This window comes from Rhea americana, unplaced genomic scaffold (assembly GCF_003343005.1).
Source record: "Rhea americana isolate MKP2758 unplaced genomic scaffold, rheAme1 scaffold_149, whole genome shotgun sequence".
Taxonomy (NCBI): domain Eukaryota; kingdom Metazoa; phylum Chordata; class Aves; order Rheiformes; family Rheidae; genus Rhea; species Rhea americana.
This window is the reverse complement of record NW_028185583.1, coordinates 1,958,190-1,982,021: the sequence shown is the minus strand read 5'-3', so window position 1 is coordinate 1,982,021 and position 23,832 is coordinate 1,958,190. Positions and strand designations below refer to the sequence as shown.

The 23,832-nt window shown below is 41.4% G+C and overlaps 1 protein-coding gene across 1 annotated transcript in view; it reads right to left on the bottom strand.

Moving 5' to 3' along the window:
- The window catches only part of TXLNB (taxilin beta), a 35,488-nt gene extending 12,752 nt beyond the window's left edge, over positions 1–22,736 (bottom strand). The window contains exons 1-6 of the mRNA XM_085299279.1: positions 22,708–22,736; positions 20,507–20,974; positions 18,518–18,609; positions 13,144–13,314; positions 4,089–4,283; positions 2,513–2,632 (exon numbers count right to left, since the gene is read on the bottom strand). Coding sequence (XP_085155405.1) covers positions 2,513–2,632; positions 4,089–4,283; positions 13,144–13,314; positions 18,518–18,609; positions 20,507–20,960 — 1,032 coding nt within the window. The 5' untranslated portion in view covers positions 20,961–20,974; positions 22,708–22,736. The remainder of the gene's footprint in view (positions 1–2,512; positions 2,633–4,088; positions 4,284–13,143; positions 13,315–18,517; positions 18,610–20,506; positions 20,975–22,707) is intronic.
- Positions 22,737–23,832: the final 1,096 nt, after the last annotated feature.

The following is a 23,832-nucleotide window of genomic DNA, read 5'->3' as shown; positions in this document are numbered from 1 at the left end:
CCCTCCCCCATGTCTTCTGCCACAATACGATAGCCGCAATATGGACAGAGAAATGAAAGAAAAATTACTTGTCTTCCTTGTTAATGAAATCCTTCTTCTTTCCTACTGACCCACATAACTTCTGTAGCCAGTTAAAATCCAAGAGTTAAATAACCTTCCTGTAATGGAAGGAAGACACAGAGAGGCTTGCTCAAATTAGCATGCGCTGTTATGCAGCCTGAGGTCATCTGCAAAAACCAGGCTGGGAGAAACTGAATCAGGAGAACTGATACATTTATTAATAGTCTATGAAGTGGTAACAAGGAGGCTGAAGTATAAAGAAATGGATAAATATTACATGTGATGTTTGCAAAACACCATTGCAGTTAAGTGTGGTGATGTTAGACTATATTATTAGAGCTATGATAGCTGCTGGAAGCCTAGTCACATCATGCTCAGGACTGGAAGAGCCAGCCCCAAAGAATATACACTTTCATTTAATGGCATAGATCTAGGGAGTTAGTGAAAATCAGGCTTTTTGCTATCAGAGTTTGCAAATTCCAGTTATATAGACATCTGATTGATATTTCCAGTCATGTACTTGAAAGCCACAAGGGCTCTAAACTGCAATTAACTGCACATAGAAGTTTGTGATATGAGTGTTAGAAATGTATTATATGTTGAGGAAGTCCAAGTAATGCTGATCAGTTGGAGGATGATGGTGAAATCATGTCCTTAGGTCAGACTGGTCCTTGGGGAAGGCAATACAGTATGAACCACTGCTCCTTGTCTAGAGAATCACATTCTTGGCTGCATAGAGTGAATAGTGCCAGCACTGAGATGCCCTATCTGACCACAGCTCATTAAGCTGTGACATATGAAGGCTGCAGGAGGGGTATTTCTCCCTGAACAAGGTAAAGAATTTTATAGGAACAAAGATTCCTACATGGAAGAATTGCATAGGAAGACATCAAAGTGAGCCTTCAAGGTATAATCAAATAGATAAAAGAATACAAAAATTTCTTTTAAAAATATTTGAAAAATCCTGCAGCAAAGTCATGTACAAGGATGTAAAAAGTGGTATGGGAAGAACTGTTATGCAGTGCTGAAGACCTTTCCTATAAATGCCAGGGTGCTGAAATGTTGCAAAGTGCTGCCTTTGCACATTGCTGAACTGAAAAGAGATACAACTATATAAGAGTGTGGTAGATAACAAACACAAGAGGACTGTCAAAAACACCTCAATTACGTATATATATATATATATACACATGTATACACAGAGTAGTTGGATGGATGGAATTAAGAGCTCAGCAACAGGATTCAGGTGGGAGACAAGTGTAGGCTAGTTCTCCGGGTGCTGGGCTACCAGAGGTGAATCATGACTTGCTAATCCTGCTTTGATACTGACTCATTGCATGGCTTTTGGCCAGTCACTTAACTTCTTTGGCTAAATCTACCTTGCTCTGAGGTAATGTCAGTAATACATTACCAAACTACCTCAAAGGCAGAGTTTTTGAACATTAGCTTGGATACAATGCATAAAAAGTATTTGAACATAATGCATATTATGTGTGCACTACTTTATGGCTTTTTAGCTTGTTTTTGAACCTGTTATTTCACAGATCCTAATCATATATATAGCACAGCCACAGAAAATTTCCCACTCCCGAAGTTAGATGATGATGACTTTCACTGCATTATAAGAAATGAAAAGAACAAAACTGTMTATCAGTTCCGCCTAAAATATACAGAGGAGGGTTAGTTAGAGATAGTGGCAGTCACAGGCAACAGAGACAGCCCCACAGCTCATATTCTTTGGGGCCTGCTGGTTCTGTAAGCTCAATTTCCTACACCCAGCAAACACTGGGTGATTCACTACAGCCTCCTCCCCAGGTTGCTTTGCAATCCTTTTCCCTTCAGGTAGGCTGGAATAGCAAATTAAACTGCTTAACTAACCCAAGCAGTTTCTGCGTCAAACAGTCATTGACAGGTCAACAAGGGGAGGGTAACATTTGCAAAAGAGAAGGTGAGCAGCTTGTGTAGCCTCCTCTTCTGGCAAAATCGGCTCCATGGTGGGACATCTGGGGAGGCTCCGAGCCTGGGCAGATAACTGTTGTCAGCCTCCTGAAGGCTACTGGTGCTCATTTGAATAACAGGGTCTTGTTCTCCTCTCTCATTGCTTAAATGTGTTCATTTATCATATGAAGAGTTGGAGAATCAAGTATCATTGGAGTTTGAAAACTAGTGGCATCATCTGACCGAGCATGCTGGTGAATTAGCCATATAAAAATGGCAAGTAAGCTAGAGTAGCCTGCAGTTTGCTTTAAAAACTGTAAATGCTAATGAAAGCAGCCTTTCAGAGGATGCTCCTTTACAGTGAGCATTGACAGCAGCAATAAAAACTTCTTTTGCTTCCCTGCTGTTGTATCACAGCTTGGACCTGAAGAACCAATATATTAGTGAAATAGCATGCAGGGGTGATTTTGGCCTATTGTTAGACTACAGCCAGACAGATTAGAAAGGTAGGTACATATTCCTTCTCCTTCTGGTGTCGCTCCTCTGCTTCCTTCATCATTTCCTGAGACTGCTCCAACTTGGCATCCACCAGTTTCTGCTGAAGTTCTCTGTGCTTAAATATTTTATCAAGGTGCTGCAAGAAAATAAGTTCTGCTGAATGTGCAGTTTCAACTATGTACACAGGCTTTCATGCTCATACATGTACAGCTGTCTACTGGAACTCTCGTAAGACAAAAGTACTGCAAAACAGTAAGACTCCCAACCTATTGCATCTTCTAAAAAACTTCAGTGTTAGTAAGAACTAAAACTGTTCCAGAATTTGCACAGGAAAGAAAACCTGTTTATGTTACTTATTTTGACTTACAATAGCAAAAAAACCCACCCACAGCACCATTGCCAATGTTGAGACCAGTAGCATCATTGGTATAATTCAGTTTAATCTGATCTGATGTACCAACTAACCAATGCTGCAGGACACACATTTTTTGGAGGCTTTTAAGTGGCCAGCAGACCTAAGCCACCATGCAGGTAAATGTGTGAAAACACATACTGGGCCTGCATCTAGAGCACTGGGGAGTATGTGCATGGCTCATACCATCCTCTCTGTAGATATATGCCCAGTTCATCCCACTTGCTCTGGCTTTACACATATAACGGAGGCCTGGAGTGGAATTATGTGACTGGTGATGAGTGGGACATCAGGCCTGATGAACTGGGAGTCTCTTTTGCCCTGTGAAGTGTCTGGCTCCACAGTGACCTCCTTGAAGTGAATCTTGCTGATAGCTCTCCTCACTTTTGCTGCATTTGGATAAAATTCATAGGAGTGAATATTATGAGCACATCCCCTCGCTTTAGCCTTTTCTTCTGATAGAAACCACAAGACGGGAATATACATTCCCGTCCTTCAGCATAAGATTTCATACATGATGTAACAGATTTGGAAATGTGTGTATCAGGCATTCCAGACTGTAAGGACAGATTACTTATGTTTTTCAGTATGATAATGTTGTCTGGTTGCACTGAGACTCATAATAAAGGTATTTATAAACAGCAAAAAGACCCACTGTGATATTTGCTAGGGTTTGTCAAAAAATCAAAACAAAAAAAAAATCTGGTAGTTTGGAGGTTTACTGGAGGTTTTTGAACCTCAAAATTTTCTGACCAGCTCTAATGTTTACAGAAAGAATAATTTTCTATCTATCTGTCATCTGCTAGATTTTATAGTGAACATTGGGCCTGGAAAAAAAAAAAAACTCCCAACTATTCAGATGCACAGGGCCTCCCCGATCCTTGTTACTCATCTCCWGCCTCTGGGGCAGGGTCGAAGCATTTGCATCCGCTCTCCCCCTCCATCCCAGAGCCCCCCGCGTCTGCGCTGGGGTCCCCCTCTGCACCGCCCAGCTGCGGCTCCGGGGTTGGGAAAGGGCCGTGAGGGACAGGGGCAGGGGACAGGGGCAGCGAGTGGCCTGAGCCCGGCCTCAGCCCCGCTCCCCGGTGCTGGCGAAGCCGTCGCCTGCCGGCCACGTCCCGCTCTGCCCGCGTTTGCCTTCCCTCTCTGCCTCTTCGGGACGGCCGCGTGTTGCTCTCACCTCTTCCCTGAGCTCRTACTGATCAATGATGCTCTTCAGTTTCTCCGCCAGCTCCGTGTTTTCTTGGCACAGCTTCATGTTCCTTTCGCTTTGCTGCTCGATCTGAGCCTGGATTTCGCTAAGCGTGCCCTGGAAATGATTAGTTATTTCTTTCCTCTTCTCGTCTTCCTCCCGTGCTCGTTGAATCGTTTCTTCCTGTTGTTAAAGTTGTGGAGAGCACAGGAATATAAGACGCGTAATAAGCAGTTCCAAAAAGATACGGTTTCAGAGTACTGTAAGGGCTCCCTTTGGAGGATGAAACATGTCTGCTTTCCTCTTTGGAGATTTTCTTTCTTTCATGTACTCCAGCAGTAGGTATGATTGTAAACTTACAGAACAAATTACACAGTAATCTTGAAGAAATTAGGGAACAGAGAATTTGCATTTATAAAGAGAGATGTAGAGCAGAGTTCTCAGATCAAAGCAAACTTGGAAAAGAGGACATTCCTGCATGTCTGGACCCCTCACACTGCAGCAGATTTTTGCTTTAGGAGAAGATATTTAGCTGAAGTAGGCAAAGGCTTTTTATCAAAACTCTTGTTGACTGAATTGAAAATTCACCCTTTAAAAATGCCTTCTGTTGAYATCCACATAACAAATTTATGATCTTTGGGATTTCAAATTTTTTAAGAGAAATTCGTTACTTTCTATAGAACCTCTCCCARTTCCTCAGTTTTTCTTCCCTACTATTTTCTAACTGGCACTAAGATTTGGGCTAATTTAATAGGTGGTGGAATCAAGGAAAAACTATAGGCCATTTCTTGAAGAGTCATGACAGAGGGTCAGATTTGTGCCTGGAGAAAGATTGATGAGTTACTTTTACCAGTTGGTGAAATTCTGGTTTGGATTTTGTAATAGAAAACAGAATGAAGCAGGAATCTGGATTCATAGCTTTTGATCAAGAAACATGGACTATTTTTATTTCCTACTCTGTTGTTTCCAGGGCAGTCTCTCTTTCTGGAGAGACTATAAGCATTATATACAACATTAGTACCATAGCTCCTGTAGTTACAAATCATGTTGGAACGAGGTTGAGAAAACACTCTACAGCATGTACGTGGCATACTCTAACAAGGCTTCATCTATCACAGTAGTTTAAATAAAAATCTCTGATAACACTGCGTATGGATATTTTCTATAAAAATATTTGAATGAAGCCTTAGCTGACTCTAATAAAGCATAATTTATTTCACAAGTGTCACATAAAAGGTATTGATTCAKGTCCTACTTTTGAAGTAATATGAATACTAAATGAGACAGTTTCTAGTTAGCATGCAAAACACAAGACTGATCCTGAACAACTGCTGTTTGAAGTAGAGGCCATTTGTCCTTTTGCTGAACTGGAAGTGATAGAGATGACAATGTCACAGATGACATGAAGAAAGCGCTTGGAGCTATTAGTGCTAATAATACAGGAAGGCACAGAAATCACTATGAAACCCTGTGGTGCTCTGCATATGCACAAAAACATGTGTGCATATTCGCAAATATAGCGAAGTAAAGTATGAGCCCAGAAGGACTTGCATGCTTAAGAGGAAGAAAGCATTACAGCTGGAGCTGGGCAAATGATTTGGCGTTTTCTGGTTCAATACCTGGGAAAACTGAACGCACATCTTTTATCACGGTGAAAGAGAAACTCTTCAAGTTTTTGCCAAAAAAATGTTAAGAATAATTTTGAATTAACCTGAAATATRTTGCTTGACCAGAAATTAAGCCACATTCTGTTTCTGATACTTTTGTTTGTCTCTTTCTAGAGCAGTTTTGAAACAAAAATACTGTTCCAAAATAGAATTTAAAATGTTACTTAAAAGATGTCTTACATGAACTGCTTTAACATTACCAAAATGAAACATTTGTCTTTTGAAAGAGAATGTTTACCAAAAAAATTGCTCCTTTTTATTTCTATTTGAAACTTTGCCAAATTCAACTTGAATTCTTAGATAATTTTGATCTAGACAGGACTCCATTTTCTAGCAAATACACTGTTTAAAAACCAGCTCATTTCTTTTTGTTCTCCATTGTCATTTCTTTTTGTTCTCCATTGTATGGCCTTGCACAGGCAGAGGAGTGGCCTGGCTCTTTCACTTCAAGGAGTCAAAGACAGAGTAGGAAGTTGAACTTGCATGTTTGGAGTCCTACTCCACAGCTTCAAAACATCCTTCCTCAAAAACACATTACTGTTTCAGTGCACTGAACAGTGCTATACAACTATGAAACTGCTGTGATTTAAAACTAATTGGAGCAATAAATCCAACAGAAAACACCAAACAGTTTTGTTACAAGGTGAAATGACATCCTGAGAGTAGCAATCATAAAATAAATAAATAAATAAATAAAAGCATGTGTTAACACACAGAACCTTATTTCCTGCTTATCTTTTTTTCAGAGGAGGAATAATTACACAAAGCACCAAGAGAGAAAGCACATGGTTAAAGATGCTGAGTGCTGCAAAGCATTTTGTGTCAGGGTAGAGTCTTCTTTTTCTCCTTGGGAGGAAAAGCCAGAGAATATTTGCCTGGGGCAGCTTGGGAATGCCTGAGAGCTCCTCAGAGTCTCTCAAAAAAGTAGCAAATTTTTAACTCCTTGCAATCACAGTTATGACTTAAGGGTGGGTATGGGTAAGAGGAGCTGGCTGAGAAGAAAGGCAGCTGTGGGGCTACAGCACCGCGCAGGGGCCTGCACTCRTTGCCTCTGCACTGGGCCAAGGAAAGCAACTGTCTGTGCCTTGTTCTCTGCCCATGTAGTGGAGATGACTGAGATGATGCTGTTGCCCATCTAACTGCACTGTTGAATACTCTCTCATGTAATATGCTTTCAGTCTCAAAGGTTTTTAGGTGTTACTGATAATAGCATCAAGTGACCGGTCTTTGGAGGTGTGTGCTTTAAATCTGAGGTTTTACTGTGGTTGAGACTGTACCTGCGCTGGAGCCATGGAGGCTGGTGGGATCCCTGCAATTAAACTTGCAGAGTGCTATTTGCATATGCTAAGATACAGTCTGACAGACTCCCAAATCACCTTCCCATTTTTTTTTATTCTCACTCTGCAACCTAAATATTTCATTATATTTGTCAAGTAACCTGAGAGGATGCCCTTCTTTCCAATAGGTCCYTTAATCCTTCCTGTTTCAAGACCCTATTCTGTAAAGCAATATCCTTGAGTCTTTCCATAGACTGGAAGATTGAAGACTGACTTCTCTTTTTTGTTACTGCTGTTACTCCTGAGGTAACTGCGCAGAATTCAGAGTTCCTAGCTGCTGTGTTGTGCTGGGGCAGAGCAGAAGGTGTTTTAGAAGGTTTTATCTCAGCATCATCATGATGAATTCTTACTATGCAGACCATACTTGGCCTTGTTAACTGCCTCAGCCTGTGCTTATTCTGTTAATAGTTCTAAATTAAGCATTCAGCTTCAGTGAGGAAAAAAAAGCACTAGAATTCTCTTTAGATTTCCAGTTGTGGAAGAATAAAATCCAACCATAAGCTGTTGTTCCCTTTCCTCTTTTCTTCTGCCTTTTCTTAATCTCTTTGTGCTTTATTTCTCTCATGTTAAAGGTACACTGTCATATGATACTGTGATACTGATATCATTCTCCTGAGTTTCACTGCTCACATGTAAAAATCCATTGAATAAAACCTTGCAAAATTATGACAAGGATATTTTACAGTTTGGGATTTCTCACTGGAATGCAAAATAATTTGCAAATAGAAGAGCAGGATTATCTCTGGTCCTGATCTCTCTCTGAAGCAAATCACGAAGATTGTTAGTCTGCTGAAGTCATATCTGCAGAGATAATACGAGTGAAAACTCTACATTTTCAGTGACCCACGCTCACTAGTCCCAGGCAGCACTGTCTGAGCCTCAGTTCTGCAATTTGGAGCTGAGCCTATAATCAAAGCTATTTATTCTTGCAGCATTTGTATAAAAGTGTTTTATTGCTTAATGCCTGGTAGCAGGAAGGGCAAGGGACTGAGATAGTCATGCCACTACATGATACTAAAAGTAGCCACCAAMCTGTCAGATAATTGGCAAAACATGAACACAATATAGAGAAATGAGTTGCTATTGGTATTAGCAGTTATTCTGTATTGCAGTGGGAATACATTCTGTTATTTCAAGGTCTTTTATTCTGCTTTTCTTGGAGGGAGAATTAAACATCTGTTTTCTGCTGTGAAGTGTAACCACAAGGAAATAATCTGAATGGCTGGACTGTAAGTAAGCAAAATTTGGAGGCCAGCATCCAATATCAACCAGAAATTTTCTTCTCTGATCTGTGCTGTGGATTTTCAGTGCAGCTCTGCATTGCATATTCATCACCACTTGGCTGCACYGATCTCCAGTTAATGGGAATTCCACGAATTAGGTGAGTGAAGATGACATTTACATGACGTGATGTGCATATAATGTACCACATGGCAAGTCAAAGGAGATTTGTCACCTGGATAGGCCGGGTTTCTCCTTTGCTAGTGAAATGATACAATCTCCTATAGTTTTTATTTTCCACACTTTGTAAAAGTGCTAATCCCAAGTGCTAAAGAATTACGAGTCAGCTTCTCTTTCCTGCCAAAAACAAAATAAAAATGACTTAAGCATGAGATTTTTAAAATAACACATGTGAATTCTACTGTTTTGGGGCCTCCCAGTACACTCATAAGCAGAAGAAAATTACACTTATTTAAATAAAAAGAAGATGAGATTTTGAAGATTCGCAGATCCCTGGAAGCTGAAGCTTAAAGGCAAATATTCTAAAAACTGTGGTACAATWGTTAGACAGACAAAACTGGAAAAAGATGTCTAATGTCTTTGTTTATTAATTTAATCCTTATTCATTTTGCAAATATATTTTGTCTTACTTTCTCATTAACTTTGCTTTCTTATGCTGAAAGCAAAAGAACCAGAGAAAGGCTAACATTCTGCATTTCTTATAAGGTCTCCAGCTTCTAAGAAAGAAGTGGCCAAAATTTAAACATTTCTTCCTATTAAAAGATCAATTCAGGTTTCTTTCCTGGTATGCAGTACCCAGCTTAAGAGCATAACTGTCTTTTATCTGCTCATCTGGTGTAGCAAAGGGGGAAAAAACAGAGCTGAATCTGAAACTGATAGAAGAGATTTATTTAGGTGACCTAGTCACAAAGTAAAACAGTCTGACAAATGGAAAGATGTTGCAAAAAGACTTGYCTAAATGTAGAGATGAAATGCATAATGAACTACCTATACGCAAAGACAAGGAAAAATGATGCTCCTTAATAGTGAGATTAATAAGCATATGATTGCTGGGAGATGGTGCAAGGCATTCATAGAATCATAGAATCAGTAAGGTTGGAAGGGACCTTTGGAGATCATCTAGGCCAACCCCCCCTACTCAGCAGGGTCACCTAGAGCATGTTAGACAGGGTTGCATCCAGGCAGGCCTTGAAGATCTCCAGAGAAGGAGACTCCACAACCTCTCTGGRCAACCTGGTCCAGTGCTCCGTCACTCTCACAGGGAAGAAATTCCCCCTCACGGTCAGGCGGAACTTCCTGTGCTTCARTTTCTGCCCATTGCCTCTTGYCCTGTCACACGGGACAACTGAAAAGAGTTTGTCCCTGTGCCCCTGACATCCTCCCTTCAGGTACTTGTACACATTGATAAGATCCCCCCCTCAGTCTTCTCTTCCCCAGGCTGAAGAGGCCCAGCTCTCGGAGCCGTTCCCCATAGGGCAGGTACTCCAGCCTTCTGATCATCTTCATAGCCCTACACTGGACTCCCTCCAGTAGCTCCATGTCTCTCTTGTCCTGGGGAGCCCAGAACTGGACACAGTACTCGAGATGAGGCCTCCCCAGGGCTGAGGAGAGGGGCAGGATCACCTCCGATGACCTGCTGGCAACACTCTTCCCAGTGCACCCCAGGAGACCATTGGCCTTCTTGGCCACAAGGGCACATTGCTGGCTCATGGTCAATTTGTCATCCACCAGCACTCCTAGGTCCTTCTCTGCAGAGCTGCTCTCCAGCAGGTCAGCCTCCAGCTTGTACTGGTGCCTAGGGTTATTTTTCCCCAGGTGCAGGACTCTGCACTTGCCCTTGTTGAACCTCATGAGGTTCCTCTCTGCCAACTCTCCAGCCTGTCCAGGTCTCTCTGAATGGCAGCACAGCCCTCAGGTGTATCAGCCATTCCTCCCAGCTTGGTATCATCAGCAAACTTGCTGAGGAGGCACTCTGACCATCATCCAGGTCACTGATGAAGAAGTTGAACAGGATGGGACTCAGCACTGAGCCCTGGGGGATACCACCAGCCACATGCATCCAACTGGACTGCACACCACAGATGACGACCCTCTGAGCTCTGCCTTTCAGCCAGTTCTCAATCCACCTCACTGTCCCCTCGTCTAACCCACACTTCCTGAGCTTGCCTAGGAGCATGTTATGGGAGACAATGTCAAAAGCCTTGCTGAAGTCAAGGTATGCAACRTCCACTGCTCTCCCCTCATCTACCCAGCCAGTCATTCCATCATAGAAGGCCATCAGGTTGGTTAAGCAGGATTTCCCCTTGGTGAATCCATGCTGGCTATTCCTGATCACCTTCTTATCCTCCATATATGTCTGGAGATGACACCCAGAATGAGCTGTTCCATCCCCTTTCCAGGGATGGAGGTGAGGCTGACTGGCCTATAGYTGCCTGGGTCCTCCTTCTCGTCCTTCTTGAAGACTGGAGTGACACTGGCTTTCTTCCAGTCCTCAGGCACCTCCCCAGTTCTCCATGACCTTTCAAAGACGATGGAGAGCAGCTTGGCAACAACATCCGCCAGCTCCCTCAGTACCCRTGGGTGCATCCCATCCAGGCCCATGGATTTGTGGAAGTCTAGCCTGCCCAGAAGGTCTCTAATCCTATCCTCCTCAACCARARRRWWRTCTTCCCTTCTCCAGACTTTCTCCCTCACGTCCAGGCTGCAGGATTCCTGAGGGCTGCCCTTAGCAGTGAAGACTGAAGCMAAGAAGRCRTTCAGTAATTCTGCCTTCTCTGTATCCCTTGTCACCAGGGCCCCCACCCCATTCATTGTGGGYCYACATTTTCCCTAGTCCTCCTCTTGCTGCTGATGTATYTGRAGAAGCCCTTCCTGTTGTCCTYRACRTCCCTTGCCAGACTCAATTCCAACTGGGCCTTAGCCTTCCTCGCCGCATCTCTACATGCTCTGACTGCATTCCTGTAATTCTCCCAAGTAGCCTGCCCCCTCTTCCACAGTCTGTGTATTTTCTTCTTCTGTCTGAATTTGGTCAAGAGCTCCTTGCTCACCCATGCAAGTCTCCTGCCCCTTTTGCTGCACCTCTTACTCACAGGGATGCACCGTTCTTGAGCTTGGAGGAAGTGATGTTTGAATGTTAGCCAGCTCTCCTGGAATTCAGTGACACCTGTTCCAAATCTTATCTCTTTCAGTGTAAGTAGTTTTTCTTCTTGTTTCTGCAGATTTAGTTTAGAGCATATGATTTTTTTTTTCTCTTTAAAAATTTCAGTCAAGTGCATGTGAAGCACTGAGCTCTTAAATCACTTTACAATGCATTTGTATTTCTGTTGAGAACTTTTGCCCAAAGATGGTCCAGTAAATCAGTGTGGATCAATACTGAAATATAGCTCAATTTGCATCAGGCAAAAATTCAATGGACACAATCAGTTTGGAGCTACTATAACTGGTCACACAGAGATTTGCTCTCCTAAGTGTCTGCTATACTACTTTTGTCGTAGTAGTGCATAATCTGTGTTTAGACACATCTATTCCCTCTCACAGCTATATTTTTGGTAGCATACAAGGAAATTTAGAGCTAGACTCTGAAGACCAACTCCTGAGCTGGTGGAAATGGAAGAAAATCTATTATAGTTAATGGAGGTTAAATTAGGTGACATTCTTGCTTCTGAGAACTCATGCATGTAATTCTGTACATAGCTGTATCCTCATAAAGAAGGATTTTGAATAGATCAAATTGGATGCTTTTTGTATAATAATAGGAATAGCCTCATTAACTTGTACTCAGAAAGTGAAGATCATACCAGAAATACATTTCTTGAACCTAAAACTTTTTGAAATGCATACTCATATTATAAATTTAACTTTTAAATGGCATGATGCACCAAGGAATTGTCAGACATGGTATGGATCCCAGCCCTTTGACACTCCTGAAAATTTCCTTTTCAAACTGATACTCRCAATCTAGAAAACTTCTATTGACTGTGTCAGCAACATTCCAGTCTTGAGGCTTGATGTCTTGAGGCAAATATCTTAACTGATTAACCCTCACAGATCATTAGCAAATGCTCAAGTGCTCAAATTATATGAAAATACCCACCAGCCTCCTGTGAGTCCACTACAGCAAAACACTAGATTTTCTCATATTTTATTTATATTTTATTTTCATGTGTTCATATTTTATTCTGGCCATGTGCATGTATTCACATGTACAATCTCAGAGATCTGGAAAGATAAGTTCTGGAACATCTAGCTGCTACGTCTTAAAAAAATGAATTTCCCCAGCTGTCTGCTCCACCACTCTGCCCCGGTTCGAGATGCCCASAGCAGCCAGCACAAGGGAGCCTGTGCTTGTGCCCCAGCCTCCCTGGTTTTCAGTCCTACACCTTAGCTTAAACTGTGGATGAAGACAGGCTTGAGCTGGACTGCGTACTTCTCGCAGCCAAACCTGACACATGGTAGTAATTCCTGGCAGAAAGGAGATGGGAACTTGCCAAAGCAAATTCTCCTGAGTTGGTCTGTTAGTACCACTGATTTCTTTGCTCTAAACTCCCTGATAGCATAGGAAGGACTTACAGCTAATGCAGGTGAACTCAACATTCAAAAGTGCTTGGATATTTCCAAAGAAGGAATAAAGGGGCCTTGATGTAAACAGGCCTGAAGACCAGACTGAAGCCTGAATACTATACCTAATTATATAATGTATGTGCAGATGTGAATGTGCCTTTTGATATTCAAGCAACATGGTGAAGTGCGGATACCTTCCCTCAGACTGCTGGGCACCTCGAGAGGGCCACTACTAACCTTGAGGGTTTTGTTGTGTCTCTGGAGCTCCCGGCACAGGCTCTCGAGCTTGCTGCGGGCRAGGATGGCTCGGCTGTGCTCGCTCTGCAGCTGGTCCTTCTCTTTGATGATCTGTGCCTGTCTCTTCTGCAGGTACTTGAGCTGCTTCTGCTCAGCACGATGTTCTTCGAGCTAGAGATTAAAAACAAAACAAGGCAGAAAATGAAAGAAAAGAAAASAAGCTCTCTGGTTTCAGGAAAGTTTCACACTTTATTGATCTCTTAAGAAATGTTTTGTATTTATTAGCACTAATGGAAAAGAGGTTRGTGACTTGGACTGAGAGTCCCATGCATGATATAGTGAGAGTATGTGAAGGTCATTTTTAATACTCTTGTTATCTCATTTCAGCCTTTTCTTCTTCAACTTGTGAGATCGGAATTTATTTTGAAGGACACCAGTTTGTTCTTATTTTTGTTTTAATGTTTAGAGCTGGAGCAGAAGGTAGAGCTTTATGCAGTRAGATTTCTGCAGACCGTAACATAACTCAGTTCCCCAAACTTCCTAATACCTGGGAAGCTGTTGAAAACAACAGCAACAACAAAAAAGGCACTGGAGACCAGGAATATAGTCTTTCCAAGCACTTTTCTGCCATCAGAGGCAGAATGCTCTTCTGAAAAGGGCTGTCCTCCCCCAAAAGATGTGTGGGCACCTTGTCTTCACCCAGCTCCTTTTGCCCTGGGAAGCATATGGGGCTTGCAGTTCTGTTTYTGAAGGGCCTTGTCGTCACTGGGGGTTGGTTATGTGAATTAATAGTCTTTCAGGTTTTTTGACTTTGTGAAATTTCTGAAGAAAATATGGTTGGGCCATGAAGTCTACTTGGGAACTTGTTATTTCTCTGGCTGCATAGCCCCAGTTCCCTAAAGAGATGGCAGGGTGTGGGTATTTGTGTGGGGGGATATAGAGGGCGAGCAACAGAATTGCTAATAGCAGGCCCAAATAGACTGGTCATTTCTTCTGACCCATGCCCATTATCGGCTATTTTGAAAAATCTGATGCACTGCAAATGAACACATGAATAGAAACATTCACAAGGCTTTTCCCCTCTGAAGCTTTTAAAAGTTTCTTCTTCTTTCATTCCAACCCAAAGTAGGCCTCCCCTCTGTATTACAGGCATACATATACATTGTAAAACATTTCTAAAGACCAGATATATTCTAGTTATTGATGGTTGCAGTATGCAGACCCTAATAATAATATTATTAGCATCACATCATATAATAATACAGTGTCATTAGTATTAATTAATGCCTACAGTATGACTGGGAAAGTTTGTGAGTGCAGGTAAATGATGCACAGCTCAGACAAGAAGACGGTCATCAGGAATAATGTTTTACACTTTCTCTGCTCGATGATCTGTTTTCTGCAGATGTTCTGTAATTTATGCCTACTGTACAAAGCTCTGTGTATTATGAATCAAATCATAGCTAGTCATACTACAAAGCAATGCAATCACCAGCTTGAAGTACATTCGCGGTTTGTGCTCAACTTTCAGCACGCGTATTGTTGTGTGGTTTTACCCCGGTAGATAGAATAGGCGCTTTTGCATCTAATCAAGCTGCACTAGCTGCAACCATTTTTCTAGTATTGTAGGGAAAAAATAGCCTCTCTGTAATTAAGGCTGAGATTTGTTTTCCTTTATAAGCTTGATTTTGGCCCCTTCCCCTTCCCTTTTAAGAACACAAAAAAGGTTCTTTTTACTTCACATTTTGCATGCACAGCCTGTGCTTAACAGATAATAGTTTGTCCAAATTTTCGATGATTCACTCAAGCTGTGCTTGAGAGAGCGGGCTGAGAATGAAATAGGTCTTAATCATGATATGAAAAGTCTTCCAAGCATATTTTACTTTTTTTTTCCTTAAAAATAATTTGCCCTGGAAACTTGTATTTGAAAGGTCCCAGGAATGTCTAAGATATGATGTTACTTTGGCAYTGGAAAAAGGAATTCATTGGTAAATAGGAATGACAAAATGGTCCCCAAGGGTAAATTATGAAAAATAATTAATGAAACTAAAGGAAGCTAAAATCAGCTACAAATAGAAGGAATCCTTATTTTTGCAGGCTGATCGAGAGAAAGAAGCCCTAAATTTAGGAAAAAAATGTTTTGTCTTGATACTATTGCAGACAATGACAATATTCACATTCATTTATTACCAAAGAGTTCTTGTGCCTAGAACTTGCAAGACCCTCAGGGCCTTTAAAACTAAATCAGTCACAAGGAATTATGCAGGAAGTGTTTGTAGGCAAAAAGCTAAAATAAAGCACAGTCTGCTTTACTAACCCCAGTCAATCTGGCTACATGAGCATTAGTGAATCAGATGTCCTCCGATGGTGAGAAGCATGGCACAGCTTGTGTGCAAATGCCTAAACTCTCTTCCTCCCCTCTCCCCATAGGGCATAGCCTTATTCACACTACTAGGGAATACAGCCCATGCTGTTCCCTGATGCCTTCCCAGGCGTTTTCTAGTGTGCTCATTGCTATAGACTGTGTCGGGGCATGGGCTAACAGTTAAATAGCAGATAGGTGGGTGACTGGGTGATCACAAAGTCTGGGCTTTGCATAGGACCCTATTCAGAGGTAGTCGCTGAAGCCACAGCTAACAGTGCTACTATTTAATCTGGCTGAAGCCATTGCCAGCACCCGTCTCAGCCAAGGACATTGCTGCACCATCCCCTGAGCTGTGCAAGAACAAGTACCCATGCAGACACATGGTCAGCCAGAGCAGGGAGCTGATCTGGCTGGAAGAAAGACTCAGCAAAAGCAAAAACTGGCCTAAGTATGCAACGGGGATGGACAAGGGGGTGCAGGCAGAGCGGCAACTGTTGCAGTTAACTGCTGATAAGCTATTAATCACACTACACCCCTCAGCCACACTGAGCGAGCAGTGTAAGCATTTTCTGACAAGCTTTTAGTTATATTTATTAACTGATTTATTTTAGTGACATTACACTGATTGACAAAGCAGAAAGCCCAGGGTTGTTCTTTCAGGGTTTCTTTTTCCTGCATGGGTTACTGGCAGTGTGGCCAGTATGTTTTACACCCTACTCTGACGATGCTTGAATGCAGCAGAGAGTACATTATAAAAGAAGAAGTCCTACTTCAGTTAATCTGTGGGCATGAAGTCCCTTTAAGCATGGGATAAAGTACAAATTGCTAGAGATCAATTTATAAAATTAAAGTTTTTTACACAAAGAAAAAGAAAGTTGAATTTAGTATTATGATGAGACATGGACACATCTGTGCATAAAAACAATTATAAAGGCAATGTTCTGCTCACGTATTTTTCAGTACTCCACAAACTGCCAAAATACTACAGTCTTTTCATTTGCAAGATTTGTACATATTATGGCCATATAGCCCTTTAACTACTTAGAAGAAATTCCTTGATCTGAAAATATCCCATCTTAAAAGAGTGTGGAAAGAATAGAGAAGGGGAGTCAGGTGGCTGGCATGGCTATAGGGATAATATTATGGTTATAGGGGCTTTGACTGTTCATTTCACTATGTTTTGGTTTCTCTCATGATTAGTCTCAGTTCTCTATTTTCTGATTTTCTGCTACCCAGCACTTTATACTAAACCTTGTATTATTTTTCTTCTCATTAAATTACTGATATGTATTTTAAATCAACAGACTCAAACACAAAGTTATTTAAAATTTGCAGAAGGAAAAGGTAAGAGAGCCAGCAATCCTTAACAGCTGTGGAGTGTCAAACTAATTTCTGAAAGCTGATATTTCACCCATCTCCCTCTCTGTGTTGGCGTGATAGTGTAAAACCCTTTCATAGCTCCACTTTTCTTAACCTGCTTAAGGGAGCAAACAGTGAAGGATCTACAAAAGCCTGAGGCAGACCCATTTACAAATTACCTGTTATTAATTTCTATTGTTTTCCTCTCTACTTGAGAATAATTTAAAGCACAGGCTTGACCTGCTGTCTTCTCCAGCTGTATCAAAGTTTTGATGATATTATAGTAATTCTTACCTCTACAGCATTTTTCTTCCAATATGTTTTTTCTGAAGAGTAACAGTTGTTTTAAGCAGGGGCATGGCTACAGTGTTCAGAGTCAGGAAGGACGAATGACGTAAGTACAGATTTGGGGTTCGCTGGCATTCTTGAGTGTTGTACTTTAGAAAATGGCTAAGAAAAAGGCTGCATCTGTCCTGTCTTTATTAGCTGTCTATACATGCTGACTGTGCCTGAGTGTTGGCTTGAATGCTGTGCTATAAGACTCAAGGTTGTTGCATCCCCATTGCCTGCAGAGGAAAAGTCTGAAGCCACCTCCCTTTGAGGTCTCAATAACTTCTGAGTCAGTGGATTTATCCCAGATAAGAGTCAGTGTGTRGGCCAGGATGAAGAAGGTATGGATGATCGGGAGTTCCATCTTTGCTGGGAGCATGTGAGATCTTAGATTGCAATAATAGGATCCAATTCTCTACTGCTTAATTTTATGAAATAATGTATATGTGCGTAACATGAAACATTATTGAAAAGTTTGCATTACCTGATTGGTTTTGCTGTTGAGAACGATATATGATGCAAGGAAAAGGAGAATCGTGCTCTTTTGAAAAGATGTTCATAGAGAAAAGGCTTTCTGTATATATCTTATTTAGCTTACTTAACCCAGTGTCTTACTTAAATAATCACTGTTTGAAAGGTTATTGACCTGTTGCAATACCTTTTACATCAAGAACTGGGTTTATATGAACACCAGTGAATGTACTGGGGATACATGCAATGAAAATTTTGTGTAAAATAATCACGGATAATCTGTTAATGAAAGCAGTTTGTATGACAGGAGAAACGCATGGCTCTTGAAGAAGGGAGAGATATTTAGAGGATTAGAGTAAAATATCCTGCTCCTTGAAAAATGAAATTATACTCAGAGTATTAAAGACATATATAAACTTATGAAAAATATATTACGAATCTTATGAAAAATATATTAAGAATAATGGTGAATAAATAGATTTAATAMAGAGCTTTTTTATTATCGCTGTAGTCTCTGAACTGATTGATGAATCCTTGCCCTCAGTTACGCTCCATTATCCCAGAAGTATTTACTTAGGTTTAGCTTGAACTACAGATATATATTGCCTCATCAACTTTCCAAATCCCCCTTCCAGATTTAATCCAAAGTCAAGCCTGTATCTTCCTTACTTTTTACTTTTATGTTCTTCTCATCCATAATTTGTTATTTAACAGTCAGAATTATTTGGGGATGCTCTTTACAGGACAGACTCTACTACTAAATGAAGTTTGACTGTGTTGCACAGCATATGTTTCTTATACCTTCAAGTACAGACAGTTTGCCCAGAAAAGAACCGACGCTATACTAACCAACTCAGCATACTTCTTAAATAACAGGTCCAGCTTCTCCTCTGGTGTATTCAGCTTGTTTAAGCTTTGCATCAGTAGGGTGGCTTCCTTCCCTTAAAAAGAGAAGCAGACACTTAATGGTAGAGGCAGTTTTTAGCTGGTGTTACTATGGATTTTTGGTGTCTTTCTACCCACCAGAAAAAAAAATGTGCTTGAATTTTCTTCTGTTCCAGAACACAGTTATGTGCTATCTTCTAACTATGAGGGTGGTTTCTTAAAGGTGCTAATGGCACATAGACACCTAATGCCACTGAAAAACATTGACTTTGTCCCGCATTATCTGCTTTTCATTTAACATTTTTGTAACATGACTGGGTCATGCAGGTGATGCATATGACAGGAGAGCCTAGATCTAGAARACCCAAAAGCCCAATCTCTTTGCAGGTGCAAACTAAAGCTGCTGTACTCAGCTTCTGTGCTGCTCAACCCCTATAAAGAAGTGAGGTACAGAGACTATGATGAGGGTAGAAACAGTCAGATAGCAATGGGTATTACTAACCAGGTCTGGGATAAATGATAGTGGTGTAAATCAGTTCCCTGACTTGGTGAAAAGATTCTAGATACAGAGACAATACATTAACAGTCTGATAGCTATCTTGACATGCATAGCTAAATCATTGTGTAGCCACTGTTGTCCTGCTTCTAGGTTGATATTTTTGGTATTTCAGTCCTGAGTACAAACTGGAGCTTGAACACTACTTGTTCTTGGACTTCAGAAGGTTCCTGGCATCCTTGGAGATAAAGATAGCTGTGGTGAAATGAGCTTGACTGTGCTTTCCCAGATAGCCCTCTTTCCCAAAGGGCGGTGAGGGCCAATTTGCTTTCTTCTTTCTAGTGCATTCCAGGCGTACTGCTTCCAGAGAAAATACCCTATCTCAGATTAAGTTCTCCCTTCACCACCAATAAAAAAAATTGAAGACAGTTAAAACAAACTCCATGAGTGCAAACTTGTTGCAAGTACAGCTGGAGAACCATGCTTTGGTAGCGTTTTCACTTACCTCAGAGAAGCACCAATAACCGCATCAAAGCCTAGCCAACTGAAACTGAGGAATTTTCTTTCTGCTGGACATTCAAGGAACTTGGAAAAATACTGCTATGTCCTACGATTAGTCCATTGCCTGTAAGAATGCCCTGTGATGGCTTTTCTGCAGGTGTAGTTTGCTATTGGATTTGAGTTCTCATGCAAATGACATGCTTGAAGATTGGTGGGAGTTAAGGATAAGAAGGTAAATAAATTACACGTAGCTAGACTGGGATGTAACGATATTGCTCTCTAGTGGCTGTCAAGCAGAAAGGACAAACTTTACGAAAACTCGTAAAGACTTCTTTCTAGCTCAATTAATGGAGTCCTGCTGTGGCCAAGGGGACCAGTTTCTATGCTCAGAAAGAACAAGCATATGGGCTGTGACAAATCCAGAGGTTTCCTGCATGAAAAATAACCTAGGCATAAGGGAAACTTTATTCTATAGCTTCCTTCTTGGCCATTTCACATAGTAGCACCATTAGCTCAGTTATGACTGGTAAAAAGTCATACTTGAGGAGGCAGGGTAGAAAAAATATATTCACTCATAAACAAGATAACAGATTTTCCTTAGTCTAAGAAGAAACTTCCTTGTCAGACTTTGGCTAACAGCTTTGGCTAACTATATACAGTTATATTATACCGTGGCCCAGTATAATATAAGAATTATGTGACATAATACAATCCTAAGCTTTCATCTTTTAAAAAAGACTAGTATCTGATATAGTCTGCATGTATTTTGGGGGTAAGTACTAAAAAAATTATTAGAGAAAAGTTGTAACAATTATGATGCTTTTCATTGGTATCTAGGAAATTCCTGTTTTCCATGAGAAGTTTAACATGGGAAACAGCAAAGACCAGGGTGGTTTTGTTTCTGTTCTAAGCAATGACTCACAGAAGGGCTACAGGGCTGCTACATAAGTACTTGCCTAGTCCTTTCAGGATTTTCTTCTCCAGCTTTTGCTCCTTACTGCCACCGGGCTCTTTTGCTCTTGAAGCATCTCCAGGAGCTGTCCTTTCTTTCTCACTCTCCTCGTTTGCATCTTCGTATTCTGCATCCTCGTTACCAGCTAATTCTCCCTTCTCAGGCTTGTCAGTTCCTTTAGCTGCGCTTTCCTTCTCCATCAGACTAGCAGCGGATCCGTAAGTTTTAATAATGTCCTCTAGCTGCCGACTCAGCTCCTCCGAGATGTCACAGACTGTCGTTTTCGGCTGGGCAGTCGGTTGGCCCTCGGGAGATGGAGCGGGTAGCTGGGACCTGGAGGTTGGTTTCTCCCTGCTTGGCTCCTCGAGGCCGTTCTGCTCGGGAGAGGCGGACGTGCTGTCTGTAGGAGCAAGAAGCTGCTGCTCGGAGCAGTGATCACAAGATCGGTCATTCTCCATGCTTGGTGTAATACCTAACAGCAAATAAATGTAGGGTTAATTTAAACACATGAAATTGGTCATGTAACCATTCACAAAGCTTGTCTAGCACATGAGTGCTTTTGTGGGGAATTTAAGGAGAACAGCTAACCCCTTGGCTCTGGCTAGATGAATATGTCACACTTAAATGAACAACTAAGGTGATTAATCTTCAGGGAGAAAAGCAAACTTCATACCTTTCAAGAGGAAAAGCCTTCACAAAACCAATATTTAAAAACCAAAGCTCTTATTCTTGTTGCCAATGATATGCAAAATGACACCAGACTTTCATACCATTTCTCTCTCTGAACACACGATTTGCCACGTTTACTTTTCTCAGTTTGTTTAGCTAGGATGCTGGCTATTGACATGGGCAGCTTCACTTTACATTTGCATCATTTTCATTTGCTGTTTCTCACCTATTGGCACATTTTGAATCAATAATCATCAAAAAGGAGTATTCAAATCAAAATCAGTGAATTAAAAATTGTACCATGCTTGTGAACAGCCCAGCATGGTGCTTGATCAATGACCTGGCTTGGTACTGTCACAGTAACAGCAAAGAACAGTTTACAATAAGATAAACAACTGTAAACCGCTCTTCTCTTGTACTTAAAGCATACTACTGACAGCTTGTTTGGCAAAATACAAACTACAGAATAAATCATGGCATTGTAAAACCCACCAGATGTAACATGTTTGATATTTTGTGGTATTTTCCAGTGTGAATTTCACATAACTTGTTACCAGCTTGCAGTGAGAAGTTTGCATTTTCCTGTCCTTTTGAAGAACTATGCTCAGTCAGGCAGATCAAGACCCTTGGATGTGCCCAAGTTATCCTGAAGCTGCTGTAACTCCCCCAAGACACAGCGAGGAGCAAGCTGGTGAGAGCTTCCCAAGCACTTGCTTCGCAGAGGCCAAGTCTTGCTAGCAGCAGGGGCAGCATCTTTGACCGTGAGCAGTTTGAAAACTCAGTTTAGAGAAGGAGGTACTCAGAGTGCAGGCTGAGCTGCCTTTACCACCGCATTGCCCTCCAGCCGTAGAGCAGACGAGCAGCATATGCATCTGTCTTGTTACTGGAACTAGTCCACACTGCTGCTTGACTACAGACTTGATACTATTTATAGCCATGAGCCCTTTCTTTCTCTGTCTCAGTCTGATTTTTGTTTATCCCTTGAAGTATATAATTTACAATAGTGCCAGTCAGGTATCTGATGAGGAATAAAGAGCTCTGTCGCTTCTGTTCCAGTTTGTAAGGTGCTTGCTTTCTTACCTTTGAAAACACAACTTGCTTTGAAAACAAGGAGCTAACAGAGTAACATTTTGTTTCCTGTTCAGTCGAGAGTAATGTATATTTTCTATGGCATCTAAATGGCTGCAGTTTTCAAAATCATAAACTCACTTGGCCGAAGGCAGTGTATGATGAGAGAGATGAAATTTATTGCAATATGTGACTCATGTATACTATTAAACTCTTAGCAGTCAAAGTGATGTTTGGAATTGCAGTGATGGCCATTACTAAGGCAATATATCTCAAAATTTCATTGTCTAGCTATCTGGGTGTGCCTACTGATGAGATAATCGGACATCTGTGTTTTATCATCTCTATCAGCTATTAATCGTGGGCCCATAGTTAAAAACTTTGAGTGTGGCTCAGGAGGTGCCTGTTGCCTGCAAGACGTTAGCCACAAAACCACACCCCTGCAGTCTTTCTATAAGTAAAACTCACCAACATTAATGGCTTGTGCGGGTAGTTGGAGCTTGTCTCATGGATGCTGGCAGATGGGTGGATTTGATTCTTTATTTCCTGCTTTTGGCATAGTCACTATACTACTGCAAAGTGAGAATTCTATCAGTATGATTTAATGTCATAGTGAGTTTAATTTCTATTGAAAAATTAAACCCAACGTCTAATTTAGGTAAATAATTCCAGTTAGCATGAATGTTAAGCTACAGCTTGTGATCTTGGTTTAACTAGAGTTAATTGATTGCCAAGTAATTCAAATTCAGTGTCATTATTGTAAATGCCACACCAGAAGCTCCACAAAATGCGTGTTTATTTCTGACATGTTCAGACTAGTATTTACAATTGTATTCATTAATTTGAGCTAATTGGCAATTAGTTATCAATCAAGTAGAAAAGCCAAGATCACTGGTTCTTGTCTAGACAAACTCAGTGTCCATTTCAGAACAAAAGTTTCATAAAATATATCTCTAATAAATAGTTATTTTTGTAATATATTCATCACAGAAGGCAGATGGGATCAATAAATGCTCTATTTACATATATGAATTTCCCTTCTGCCTATCTCCCCATCATACTTTTAACRAGGGACAAGTTGACATGGTTCTTGCTGCCAGAATCTGAAGCGCCTCCGGCTCCTAGGAGTTCAGCTGGTTAAGCGAGGRAGTTTAGCTGGCAGAGTCCAAGGCCAGCACCGTCACTACTAAGAGCTGTTGTGAAGAAAGYTAGAAGCAAGGGCCTGCCCCTCCTTTCCCTTGGAGCTGCTTTTCAGCTTCACCATTGGCCCCGTCCATCACAGCTGGTAGTAGTGACTGACCACAGTCTTGGACCTCCTTGACTCTGGCCCTGAGCTGGACCCACCAGTTTGGCTTCCCAGCTTGCCTTCATTGCTGTGGATGTGCTGGGTGATTGCCGGGTTGTGCCTGACCCTGATAACCATCTGYAGACCCCATCTGACCCCAACTTGTTGCTCCACATCCTCCCTCCTTGTTAGTGAGGCCCCTGGTCCTGTTGTCTGTATTATCATGGTTGGTTTTCAGCTGCCCGTCCCTTGCAGAGCAGCTGGCCCTTGCTGCACTCAGACACTTTGCCTTGACTTCCTTCCTAAGT